General features: G+C 50.5%; 1 protein-coding gene across 1 annotated transcript; it reads right to left on the reverse strand.

The window, feature by feature from the left end:
• Positions 1-2200: 2200 nt before the first annotated feature.
• On the reverse strand, positions 2201-3938 carry LOC123151292 (BAG family molecular chaperone regulator 3). The gene is made up of 2 exons (XM_044571025.1): positions 3118-3938; positions 2201-3031 (listed from the first exon to the last, which is right to left on the reverse strand). The coding sequence occupies exons 1-2, from the start codon at positions 3685-3687 to the stop codon at positions 2564-2566; spliced, it is 1038 nt and encodes a 345-aa protein (XP_044426960.1). The 5' UTR covers positions 3688-3938; the 3' UTR covers positions 2201-2563.
• Between the last annotated feature and the right edge of the window lie 10072 nt (positions 3939-14010).

Raw genomic sequence — 14010 nt, forward strand, 5'->3', positions numbered from 1 at the left:
TGTATTTCTTTTTCCTCGACGAGTTGGCTTTTTATGTGAGCTCGTTGAATCACTTTACATCCTCAGAATTTTCACTGCAATGTTGATGGCTGAAAAATATCCCTCTTAAGCGAGATCAATGGGTTAGAAGGGATATATCCTAACGGAACTCCCAATGAAATTGTAGAATCAACAAAATATTGAAATGGTCCTTTTTCTTTTCAAAAGCAGCCATTCTTCCATTGAGGAGCACTTTTACGTGTATAAGTATATTACCCATCTTTTGTTTGCTCTCCCTTCTCTCAATACTTTCTTCTAAAAGCCTTTGGTTTAACAATGTTGCATGTCATTCATGAAGTATGGTTCTTCATAAAAACAGTAGCAATGGCTTGAAAAGCATGTGAGGATATCCGTGCACACCTTGATTTCTCTATTCCGCACCAACCACTCATGCTTAATAGTAGTAGCATTATATCAGTATGCCATGAACTTTCATAAAGATCACCAAGAGAAGAAGAGGCAATTTTTTCTTTGTTGACTTCGTCGTGCTTGCACATAGAATAAAATATTGACCTCGTATCTAGTTTCACGAATTAACTTTTTCTCGTACATTGTACAATATTACCGAAACGTTACTCGGGATAGTTACGACAAGAGAGGAGTTTTGATGCAAGCTCGGTGAATCATCGTTGCACCCCAATAATTTTCGTTGCACGTATCGGATGGCCAAAAGTTGACCCTCTTAACCGAGATCAAACAAGGAGGATATCCGGGCAGGAGCTCTCGACGAAATTGTATCATTAGTGATGTTTTTGTTTTCTCAAAAGCAACTATCCCCGCATTGAGGGGCACTTTTGTGTTTAATTAAAATCCCCCCACTTTCGTCTGTTATCTCAACACTTCCCCATAGAAGCCTTTGGATTAACAATGCTCACACGCCATTCATGAAGTATGGCTCTTCACAAAAACAACCATTTTCAACAAAAACAGAAGAAAAAACTGCCGGCCGCAGCTATATCAGCATGTGAGGAGCTACGCACACGCAATTCTCTATACGAGCACCAACCGTGCATGCTCCATACAAGCAGCATTATTATGTTAGCATATCACAAACTTTGATAAAAGAACAACAACAAAGAGAGAGAAATAGCAACACTCCTACTAAAGACCATGTTATAAATTGGTGGCAACTAGGAAGGAATCAAGGAAGGCATGTCCATCCGGCCAGCAATGCTGACAGTGAGCTGAGGGGAGGACAGGGCATGCAGCATCTGATGCTCCCCCCACCCAACCACCGGATTAATAATAATCACAATAATACTAGTAATACACATGTACATGCTGTTATGCACATGCAAATGCTAATTAAACTCCGGGTCTCACACTGACACCTCAACGGCCACCACAACCACCTTGTATGATTTTCCATTCGTCTGTATCACAATCCATGCTTTGCTAGCTAGGGCTTGCCCCGAAAATTCCCTCAGGACTCCTGCTCGTTTTTTAGCTCGTCGCATGATTGCCATGGCACCAAACAGGCTTAGCATCCTCACCGGAAGAACATGCTACTCTGAATCGTCTGTGATCTATTTTTTTTTCTCCAATAAATGGCGCTTTTATCATCTTAAAATGTAGCATTAAGCGGATATAAAATATTATGAGTAACACCCGGCTTTCGTATAATTAGGATGTACACAGCCAAACACCAGAAGTCCGACAGAAGAAAATGTAACAAAACCGACAAATCGGCAAAAACACCAGAGTCCTATAAACCGACACCATGCCCGTGTCGAAAATGGCGATGAATGGTTTGTGATGGATGGATGGAATGGAAGGAGAGGAGAGGCGAGGGAGTGAGCTGAAAGTGGCACGACAATAGAGAATTCATTGCTGTGCGCACCGCCAACAACCGCAGCCCTCCATTATTCATGCATGCAGATGAGCTCTGAATGAGGAGGAGCAAGGAATCAAAACCTGACAGATAGGCGCCAACCAACGCTGCAACAAGGACACCAACTGCAGCCGCAGCGACAGCGGAAACAGATCTTTGGAGGTGTTCCAATTATCATCCTCTCACAATTCACAACAGCAAAAAATAATGAGATGAAAACTCCACAGTGATCGACCGACCGTCCAGCCCGGTCCTCCCCCACTCATCAACAACTGAGCAACAGTAGCATCCAGTACCGACAGTCACCATGGCTGGACATGGACATGGACATGGACGCAACTCTAAGCTTTGACTTATTTCCCAATCTCAACTCAATTCAACTGAACACATTACATTTTACATCCCCTAGCTTTTGACCGACTGTTTGGTTCCCAGAGTATGCACACGAAAGAATTTGTAGCAGTATCAGACATTTTGATGACGAAGAAGAAGACGAAAAGGGGAAAAAACTTTGGACACCTCTCTCTGACATGGTGATGAACTAGGACTTGCGGCGGTATGGAGTGCCATGATGATGAGCTAATCAGGACATGGATGATGATCCGATTCAATCATCGTCTCGCCGAGCGATTCTTGGCGCGCGAGAGCCTCTGCTGCATTTGCTTCGGATTGCGGTGGTGGTGGTGATCCGGGCTAGAGCATCCAGTCGAGCCGGTTGGTGGGGGGAGGGGGCGCGCCGGCGGAGGACGCGGTGGAGCTGTCCGTGGTGGTGGAGGAGGAAGACGACGTGGTCGGGAGCGACGACAGCAGGTCGAACATCTCCCACCGCGTCGTCTGCGCCGCCGGCTGCTGCTGCTGGCGTTGGCGCTGCGACTGCGGCTGCGGCTGCCTCGCCGGCGCCGGCGGCTGTGGCGCCTGCTGCGGCTTCTTCGCGTTGGCGGGCTTGCTTGCGATGGTGGCGTTCTTGGCCATGACCGCGTCGAGCGTCTCCACGTACTTCTGGACCCGCTTCACCTGCACGCGCCTCTGGGCCTTCACGTCGCCGCCGGCGACCACCGCGTCCAGCTTCAGCAGCTCGTTCATCAGCAGCTCCGTCACCGTCGCCACGTCCTTCTCCGCCACCTTCTCCCCCTTCCGCACCGACGCCTCCAGCGCCGACACCTGCCCAGCAAAATTAACCACGGGTCAACTCCTCTGCTCTGTTCCCAACCCCGGCTCGGAAAAACACGGACCGGCAATGCGCGTACCTTGGGCGCGATCTTGTCGACCTCGGCGGCGACGGCGGCGACGGCGCCGGCGGCCTTGCGGAGGCTGCCCAGGCGGAGCTCCTCGAGCAGCCGCCGCGCGCGGGCCTCGGGGTCGTCCACCACGGCGACCTTGGAGCGGTCCCTCACGCCGGCCATGTCGAGGAACGCCTTGGGGTCCTGCTCCTTGCCCTTGTACAGCGTCCGCAGGTCCTCCGGGTGCGCGCCGGCGCGCTCCGCCACCCGCCTCCGCAGGTCGCCGAACGTGGCCTCCGCGCTGACGTAGATCTCGTGGGTCTTGCCGGCGAGCTTGGCCTTGACCCGGATGGTGGGCACCGGCTTCACGCTCTCCGGCGCCGGCTCGTCCTCCTCGGGGCCCCGCTTCTGCACCAGCATGCCGCCCGGCCGCACCTCCCACACCTCCTCCGCCGACACCTTCCCCGCCCCCACCGCCGGCGCCTTCTTCCCCTCCTCCACCGGCACCACCGGGGGAGCCGGAGGCGGGGCGCCCTTCCTCCTCATCGTCAGCGACCCGAGCTCCACAGTCGCCGCGCCCTTCCTCACCCCCAGCATGGTGACCGCCGCCGCCCCCGGAATTGGCGCTCTTTGCAGCTGTAAGCAAATTAAAGGTGGCACCACGAGACCGGCAAGCGCAACAGTGGCGGGAAACAGCACCAAAGCGACCGGAAAGGCGGCAAGCTCCTGCCGGCGCGCGAGCGAGCTCGGGCGCCGAGGCAATGGCGGATCGGAGAAGAAGAAGAAGAGGATGGATGGAATGTGCGGACGGACGGCGAGGAGGGAGTGTATTTAGCGGGAGCTTAAGCGCAACGGACAAGGGGAATATATACGCGGATTACAGTATAGCCCACTTGCCACATGGCGAACACATAATCAAAACCGAGATCAAAAGAGGCCAAATTATTGTTAGATGCCACTAACAACAACTAATCAAATCAGCATGACAGGATTATACAGCTGATGAGGTGAATAAGCACATATGGTGTTTTGGCGGCATTTCAACTTTTGGTTTGTTGCGGTGCAAACTATGGAAGGAAGCTCGCCGGAAGATTTGCCTCATCTCATTAATTAAGAATAGTTTTGAATTACATGACCGACCGCCCATAGACGCCCCGAAACCGATAAGCCTACTCTCGCGGCATAAGAGAACTCAGACGTTTGGCCCCTGCCAACCCCCAAAGTCTGACCTCCGCCTTGATTCTAGACGTGATTACATTTGGCATGGAGGACACCATCCTAAATACTCTGGCATTCCGCTCGTTTCAAATCTCCCAAGAAACCAACATGACGAGAGACGCGAGGCCCTTTCTCACATTACCATTGACGCCTACCATGTGGTGCCACCAATCGTTGACGCTATTGAAGCTACTCCAGTCGGTGATGTCCACACCGGTCAAACCCATCCAAGTCTTGATCTCCGTCCAAATGCGTACCGTGTATCGACAGCGGAAGATGATGTGTGCCGCCGTCTCTGGCTCCCTCTTGCATAACTGGCATAGGCCGCAAGTTGGCCATCCTCTTCGTTGAAGCCTGTCCGCCGTCCAAACACGGTCTTGAATGATAAGCCAAGCAAAGAATTTGTGCTTTGGCGGCGCCCAATTGTTCCACACTGCAGACTTCATTTTCGATGCAGTGGAGTCGTCGAGTTGACCTTTGTAAGCCGACGATGCCGTGTACTCACCGGAAGGCGAAAGCTTCCAAACAATCTCATCATCCACCCCCTCATCAAGGAAGACCTCTCGTAATCCAACCCAAAACTCATAGTATTCAAGGATGTGCTGAATTGTGAGCCCAGGATTTGTGTTGATGTTGGCAATCCACTTGTTGAGATCCAAAGCCCTATGGATGGTGTCATTCTTGTGTTTGGAAATTGCAAAAATGGAGGGAGCGATGTCTTTAGGCTTGCGACCCCCAAGCCAAGGGGAGTGCCAGAAAGAGGCCCTTTGCCCGTTGCCAACAGTGATGGAAGTGCACTCATAAAACAGCGCTATGTCCTCTTCATCGCACGGGTGCCCCAAATCAACCCAAGCACTTTCCGCGTCCTTCCAAACCAACCAAGGCCATCTGAGCCGTAAGGCACGTGCGAATTTTTCCATGTCCAGGATGCCTAGGCCGCCCATGTCCTTGGGCATACAAACTTTCTCCCATCTTATCTTACATTTGCCTCCAGAAACTTTATCCGTGCCTCCCCAAAGAAAAGCCCGCTGCAGCTTGACGATGGACGCCATCATTCCTTTGGGCACCACAAGTGAAGTGAGCTGGTGGATGGCCTGCGAAGTGATAACCGACTTTACCCACGTGCTCCTCCCAGCCATCGTAATGTACTTTCCCTGGCCAATCATGATCTTTCCAGCAATCTTATCAAGCAAATGCTGGAAGTCCACAACCCGCAAACAATGAATGGATAGCGGAAGGCCGCGGTATCGCAAGGGGAACTGAGCTCTGACCGCTGGGAAGGCACCCAGAATCATGTCAAGGTCGACATTGGAGCATCTAATAGGGGCCACCAAACTCTTGTTAATGTTCGTAACTAGGCCGGTGACGTTTCCAAAGCTTTGAAGTGTGGTGGCAAGCATATCCACATCCTCCTTGATAGGCGCCAAGAATATGGCAGCGTCGTCCGCGTATAGGGAGGTGCGAAGGCGGGCACCACGGCCACGTAATCTGTGTAGGTCTCCATTCTCTGTTGCCACGTCCAAGATTTGCTGAAGGGGGTCAATAGCAAGGACAAACAGAAGGGGAGACACTGGGTCCCCCTGCCGGAGGCCCTGCCCATGCTGGATAGGATTGCCAGGAACACCGTTGAGAAGAACCCTCGATGTAGACGTCCGAAGAAGGGCCGTGATCCACTCATGAAACCTCGAAGGAAAACCTCTCCTCTGTAACAGGTCGAGAAGATATTCCCATGTAACTGAATCAAAAGCCTTCTTGATGTCCAACTTGAGCAGGAGTGATGGCGTGTTTGTTCGTTGGAGTCGGCGAGCATAGCTGCGAACATACATGAAGTTGTCGTGGATGCACCTAGATTTGATGAAGGCACTCTGAGCACGGGATACGAGGATATTCATAAAAGGGGTGAGCCTCATCGCCATCACCTTGGCCACAATCTTGGCGACGGCATGGATCAAACTGATAGGCCTAAAGTCAGTGATCGCCTCAGCCCCCTCCTTCTTTGGCAAGAGAACCACATTTGCGGAGTTGAGCCAGTGAAAGTTGTCCGCATGCAAACTCGAGAAGGCGGAGATGACCTTCATAAGATCGTCCTTTATAATTGGCCAGCAGCTCTTGAAGAATGCCCCAGTAAAGCCGTCAGGCCCGGGAGCCTTGTCGCTAGGCATAGCCTTGATGGCTGCAATCACCTCCTCGTCCGTCATCTCATCCCCAAGACTGGAAAGATCACAATCTGTAAAGTGGAGGAGTTGCCAATTGAAGTCTGTGGTTCTGCGTGGCCCTTTGCTCAAAGCGGTGGTAAAGTGCTGGTACATAATATTCTCCTTATCCTCATGCTTGCTAACCCAACCAGTCCCATTACCCAACTTGTGTATGAAATTCTTGCGCCTCCTCCCATTAATCTTCAATTGAAATTATTTTGGTGTTGGCGTCCCCCTCCTTAAAGTTACGGATGTGGGCACACTACTTTTTTCTAGCCCTCTCAAGAACCGCAAAACTTATGACACGCCTCTTAAGCCGCTTACGAAGGTCAAACTCCTCCGGCGAGAGGGAGCGCGACTCCTGAGCGATGTCCAATCTGAGAATAATTTGAAGTGCCATGTGAAGGTGCAGCCTTGCATTTGAGGAGAAGGATTGACTCCATTTTCTCAACTGGACAGCGGTTGTCTAAAGCTTATGGAAGAGAATTTGACAAGGCTCGTAGTGGGGGGGGAGGGGGTCGGAGCAGCCCAAGCATCGGAGACAGTCTCTTGAAAACCCGGCATCTTGATCCAAAAGTTCTCGAACTTGAAGCTTCTAGGCTTTTTGGGGCCAATTATAGGTGCCAACAGCATGGGACAATGGTCAGACAGGGACGAAGATAAGGCATGCAAGATGTGATTTTGGAATTCAATGTCCCATTCGGCGTTGCAAAACACACTGTCAAGTTTGCTCATGGTGGGATTTTGCCGCTCATTACTCCAAGTGAAACGACGATTTTGAAGGTGAATCTCGCGTAGATCACAACCATGAAGCGTGGCGCGGAACCGGTTGATACGATTGCGGTTGACGTTCCTCTTGTTCTTGTCTCTTGCACGGTAAATTTGATTGAAATCCCCATTTACAAGCCACTTTCCTCCATGCCCCGGCTTGTGAGCCACAAGCTCCTCGAAAAAAAATCTCTCTTTGATTGCTCTCAGTTGGGCCGTACACGGAGGTGAGGCGAAAGGAGCTCTCCTCCCGAACAGTGGTAACTGTAAGAGAGAGGCAGTAGATGCCCATGATGATGTTCGAGATGCGGAAGAGATCATCATTCCAGAGAATTGCAATTCCTCCTCTAGTGCCGGTTGCCGGCATCTGTGCAAATCCTCTCATCCTAAACGTTGCTGTATGTGGGTGGCAATGGCGCCATCAGAGATGACAAATTAGCGACAGCATTTTCTCGCTTTATCTTTCTTGTTCTTATTCGCTGCTAACTTGAGCCGACCGACAATTTCGATTGGCTTATAATAAAATCAAGGACATAATAATTTCTTAAACATAGAGGACGTTTTCCGATTGGTTAGACGGTGGTGATGGATGGATGCTAGCCTGACATAACGTCTCAACCATCGCACATTACATTTCTGCTTAGAATTATTGTGAATTGTTAATCAAAGATGGAGATGCTTGTTAGGACAGAAGAACCGATGTAACGGCCGCATTTAAAACAGTTACGACCACTACAACTACAACTGGCAGTGTAGTGTGGTGTGGTGTGGTGTGGTGTGGTTTAGGGGCTGATCACATGCGGATGGGATTAAGAATGATGTTGGCAACGATATGCCCGCCGAGGCATACGCATATGGGAATACTCACTGCTTAATCATTTGGGTTAGATGCATGCAACCACTTGCCAGAACAAAATTGGCGTGCTCTGTTGACTTGACTTGTCAAACACAGAGTCGATGATTAATGGGCCAATTGTGCATATAATAACCAGTCTTCAGTCTTGAGCACCTTCAGAATTCAAGGCTTTTTTACTGCCCTGCTGTTGTTGTAGCAGAATGTAACGGTACTAATGAGACTTTTGCATTTGTGACGGTTCATATTCCAGAGTTGGACACCGATTATTTGCAGCGGCACTCCACCACGCAGGGGATCCAAGAGACAATTCGCAAAAAAAAAGGGGGGGGGGGGGGGGGGGGATCCAAGAGACAGGACAAGCAAGACCGGTGAAGGTCGTGCTTTCAGAAAAGAAGAATAATAACGCATGCCAGTATCAATCAATTTGGCCTAAACAAACAGTCCTAGTCGTAACCCTAGGCGCCGGTACGCGGTCGCGTCAAAGATGCAATCAGCTTGATCACCTCTCCTGCCCTGCCTGGTTCTGTACGTGCCTGTTTTCTGCATTAAGCAGAAGAGAGGAGGAAAAAACAGGCATGCGTTGGGGGATGCATGTCTGAATCTGGTGACAGAAGGAGGGAGAGCAGGCAAAAAAAATAATATAATGATGTCTTTGTAGTGCGTATATGGCCATTAATCCCCAATGATAGAGCGAGCGATGATGATGATGAACACTGCCTCACCTGGTCATCATCTCAATCATCATCAGCTTCCCTCTAATGCTGGCCTGCCGCCGTTCTAACAGTAGTAGTAGAGTACAACGCACAGTGCGTGCTACGAATACGGTAGGCCTGAAGACGAGAGTTTATGTGACAAAATGCATGCGCGTTTTTTGGCAGATTTCGTGCTTTCCAGCAGGCTCTAATAAGTGAAAGAGGAAGAGGAATTAAATGTGGTCGCCAGCATCTGGAGTGGAAAGCCGTTAGAGGCTGCTAATTGGGAATTAAAGGAAAAAACAACGTGCTGTCAGGAAAGCGGAGGCGCTACGGACGACAACACAAGCTGACAGGGTGTGAGTGTGAGCGAGCTCGACTGTAAAGCTCCCTCCACCGACAGTCGAGGGGAGTGTGGCGCGGTCCCCACGGCCACGCCGGCGGCGGCCCACGACGGCTCCCTTCCTTCCTTTGCCGTCAGTTGACCTGACCTGGCCCCGGAGCCGGAGGGGAGGGGAAAGAGACGCCGTACTGAACCTACCTGTATCGGCTGGCCGGCCGGTCGCGGAGGAGGAGGAGGAGGAGGAGTTGCCCGTTTGGGTGTTTCAAATTCTTCCTCCATGAATACGTACATGGGTGGCGCTTTTTATCCATCACGTATACTTGTACACGTACGTCACATGTTTCGCCTGTTTTGGCATGAAAATTTGCTTAGCCATCTACCGGCGAGAGGTCAATGAATCCAAGTAGTTGATGGCGCTACATATGTAGACGATACACGCAGCACGTCTGAGAAGCTCTGCGCCGCGTGCCCTGCCGCCGTCGGAGCCCACCGGCCGGAGAGGGCAGGTGCCGGGTTGCCCTCGCTCCGGCTATTGGCCGCGGCCGGCCGGTGCATGCACAGGTGCCGCGACGGCCTCCCTTCACCCAACTCCTCCCCGCCGGCCGTGCCGTGCCGTGCCGTGGAGTGTCTGTCCGAGTTAGGCGTCTCCGTGTCCTGTGCGTACACGGCCCATTAGTGCTTATTACACATATTTTTATCTAAATAAATATTGCTAATCATAAGTCAGTTGGATGTTTTTCTTCTTCTTTCCTGCTAAATCTACTACTGTTCCAGTTATGAATTATAAGATGTTTTATATAGACTGCACAGGGACTAAACGAGTGAACAAACACATAAAAACCGTTTATATACACGTTATTCAGGAAAAAAAGTTAGAACATCTTATTTACAATTTGAAACGGATAGAGTAGATAATTGTGTGTAAGTTGCAACGTTATGGTGGTCTCCGAAGTCACCGACCACTATGTTCTTTTGTTATACATGAGCGGTTGTGCTCCTTCGTGATCAAGTGCGAGAAACAAAGCTATCAGTAAAATTTAAGTGTTTTTCCCGCCAAGAAAAAAGTAAAATTCAAGTGTTTGGGCGGCTTCACCAAGTTTTCGGCCCGTAGAGAATATCCTCGTTGATGCATCGAATCCAATCTAACTTTTTCCCCTTGTTGCTATGCGCACAAAAAATTAGTTCCCCCTCTATGAAGCTGTTCGACAATCCACCCACTCTCTGGAATTTAAGAATCTGCGGAGTACACATTCATTCGCTCCGTGATTTTTAATTGAAACTCTGCCTGCTCCGGGAGCGGCTTTGTGGAGCGGAGGGACTCCGAACAGGCCCTACAAATTTATTTTATAATTGATTTGGACATAAGAGCATCTCCAACAGACGCCTCAAACGACGCGCGCGCGGAGGGCGGTTTGCCGCGCTCCAGCGGCCGCGGGAAACAAGCGCGCGCCGGAACCGTTTGCGCGCGCGCGAAAAGACGCCAGCTCGCGCGCGCCTATAAAGCTGCGCGCCGCTTCGCCACGCGCTTCTCCATACTTCCTCTTCCCCTCTTCCTCTCCCTCTCTGCCACGCGCCGCTCCAGCGCCCCGCTACCGCCGCGCCGCCGAGGAGCGTCCGGCTACCGCGGCGTCCGCCTGCGCCCCAACGGCTGCTACACCGCGGAGATACGCTCCGGCGAACTCCGGCTCGGCCTCGGCACGTACGGGACGGCGCGCGAGGCCGCCCGCGCGTACGACGCGGCGGCGTGGCGCCTAGGCCGGCCGCGCGGCCAGATGAACTTTCAAGATGTGTACACGCTCCAGCAAGCGCTCAACCTCGCCTCTCTGCCTCGTCTGAACACGGCGGAAGACCGTGCGGAGCACGCCGAGCGGCAACGCCGCCTCCTTGTCGCCCAGGAGGACGAGCGGGTCATGGCGGAGTGGCGCCAGCGCCACTCGGAGGACGTCGCCTACGAGCAGGCCTACTGGGCAAGGCGCCGCGAGGAGGACACGCGAAGGCGCCGCGAGACGCGGTTGGAAAGGCGTCAGCGGAAGGCGTTGGCTAATGCGCAGTCCGACATTGTTGCAGCAGGTGGGCAGTCGTTCTTCGCGCCGAACGATGATCGGTGGCTGGACATCTGGCTAGACACCTCGGACGACACCGCCGAGGATGATAATGGTGATGATGATAGCGACTTAGAGTAGTTTCTATCTAGTTGCGACGTAGTTTATCTATGCTTTCGAACTATCTATCTAGTTGCACCGATGTAAAATACCTTTGTATCGTTTTTTATTTATGCAATCTATCTAGTTTTTATTTTATCTATGCGTTCAAAAATTAAAAAAAATATTGTGTGTGCGCTGCATTTTTTACGCGCTGCATTTTAGCGCGGCTGCTGGAGCGGGCGCAGCGCGCCGCCCCAAACCAGGCGATGAGCGCGTGCTAAAGCTGTTTTTTGCGCGCGCCGCGTTGGGCGCCTGTTGGAGATGCTCTAAGAAAATCTCAATAACTTGACATGCTTACAGTTTGATTTTTTTTTCTAGTGACTCCCTGCCCAGGGAACAAATAAATGGAACTGACCATTGGACCAACATCACCCCTCTTCTTCCTTCGGTGACCAGCTTACGCACAGGTGTCTTCCCCATTTCAGAATAGTAAGAGACAGGTACGTACGATGCCAAAACCGTGAGAAAAGAAAAGAGGAACAAAAGCAACACCATCATTTCATATATGTACGCTTCGTATTACATAGTCCAAATTGAAAATGAGGGAGAACTTAAAACCGGCCACCAAAGGTGTCGGTTGAAGATTCAACATCATTTCAGCATTATTAGCAAAAAAACATCATTTCTGGATTTTTGTCCTGTGCTACCCGACATCATTTATAGAACTTCGTGGCAGTTTCATCATGATGCGTCATGCACTAATACTAGGAGTTGCATACTAATTAAACCATTGGCAATTTGTCGGTTGCTTGGAGGTGCACTTAATTATTATTCATATGTATGTTAATAATGCGATTGCGGTAGTATGTAGTTGGTGCCATATGTAAATGTTATTTTTTTGGAAGACAGATGGATCAGGATCTAGTGATTAACTAGTGATCCCAGCCATGTGCTCTGCCACCCGTCACCTTGATCGCCCCTTTGCCCCGGTGCCTTTGCAAAGTGGTCACCTTGATCTAGAATTCTTGTTTTTCTGCTTCTGTTGGCGGTGAAAAACTATTAAGTACTCTCAACCAGTTGCAAAATGATTTGAAATCTAATTTCATACGAGATCAAACTCCTTTCAGTTTAACTGAAAGTAAGTTGCTGGAAACCAAATTTGGGTTGGTTGATTTAGTTGGGAAGGAAGAAGGAGTCTCGGCCGTTTAGCGTAGAGATAGAGGCCTTGCGCAGAAGAAGAAGAATCGGTAACAACTGTTGAGCTCGTGCAACGCCAATGCGTGGCTGACAGTTAACGGTTCAGACTTGCAGCGGGGCGGGCACAGATGCATGGAAAGTCGCCGCCGCGAGAAGCAAAGCAAAGCAAAGGAGAAGAGAGATTCCCGGCACGGCGGCACGTCGGATCGAGCAACAATGACAGACAGCACCTACGCCACTCCCCCGTACGGCACAGCAGCTGCCCTGCCAGCCAGGTGCCGCCAGGCGTACGTCCACCCAGTGAGAATGAGGCAATGCTAAAGGAGGCCACGTGTTCTACACCAATCTCAAAGCTTCTCTTCTTCCCCAAATCAATTTCCATGATTTTCGAATCTGTACTACTCGTATATACTACTCCCTCTGTAAACTAATGTAAGAGCATTTAGATCACTATTTTAGTATTCTAAACGCTCTTACATTAGTTTACAGAGGGAGTACTAATATAGCAAGGCAGAAGGATCGCGACCGAGTGGTTAATTATTGCTGAGCACAATCATGTGCTCATTAGAGATCGCTTTGCTTCGTCGTCGTTGCAAATCACAAGTCTTTCCTGCCTAGCCCTAGAACTCTTGTTTTTCTGCATGCCCCGTCCAAACATGAGCAGCCTCGTGTAGAGCTTGCCGTATACACAAGCACCTGCACAGTGCCTCCACTGTTGCCGCCATATGTGTACGCGCGGGCGTGATCGATCGGTGCCTGAGTGCAGTATTACCTATATATCGTCTCCGGCGTGGCCCGTCGCATGCAGAGAGTTGGTTACGTGCTCGCCGTCTGGATCGGTTGAGAATTTCGTCTCGTCGTCGTCGTCCCGGCGGGTCTGGTCCCGCCGGCGAAAGCAACACCGTGGCTGCATCCGGACCGACACGCAGGTCTCGGCTGGACCGAGCCGGCGCAAATACTTGCAGAACGAGGCTAGTAGTACGTACCAGCAGCTTAGTGGCGACCAAACACTACAACACGTACGTCAATTGCAGGCACTTTAAAATGCATCAAAAAGCCCCTATAATGCCAGCTTAGAGAAAAGAAGGCATTTTCCAAATATGCTAGAGATGGTCACGAAGGGAAAGATCTTTTGAGGCATTTTTCTAGAACGCCTCCAAAGGTCAACACAGAGGCATGTTTAAAACGCCAGCAAGCTCAATTTGAGGCATTTTTCCACAATGCCTCAAAAACATTAAACCCAGGCATTTTTCCAGAACACCAACAAGCTCAATTGAAGGCATTTTTTCAAAATGCCTCCAAAGACTATTTGTAGCATTTCTCATGATGCCTCTAAAAATTATGCCTGGCATCTCTCATACTGCCTTCAAGACATTTTTGTGGCATTCTAAAGAATGCCTCAAAACCATTATGTGGCGTCTTTTGTATTGCCTCCAAAATGTTTCCAGGGCACATAAGAATGCCACAAACTTTACATATGCATAATAAGAATATGATAAAACCATTG

Source organism: Triticum aestivum, chromosome 7A (genome assembly GCF_018294505.1).
Source record: "Triticum aestivum cultivar Chinese Spring chromosome 7A, IWGSC CS RefSeq v2.1, whole genome shotgun sequence".
NCBI classification, from domain to species: Eukaryota; Viridiplantae; Streptophyta; class Magnoliopsida; order Poales; family Poaceae; genus Triticum; species Triticum aestivum.

Coding starts and splice junctions, on each gene's coding strand:
- LOC123151292 (XM_044571025.1), bottom strand. CDS start 3,687: ATGCTGGGGGTGAGGAAGGGCGCGGCGACTGTGGAGCTCGGGTCGCTG. Junction 3,032..3,117: donor TCGACAAGATCGCGCCCAAG/GTACGCGCATTG, acceptor TTTGCTGGGCAG/GTGTCGGCGCTGGAGGCGTC.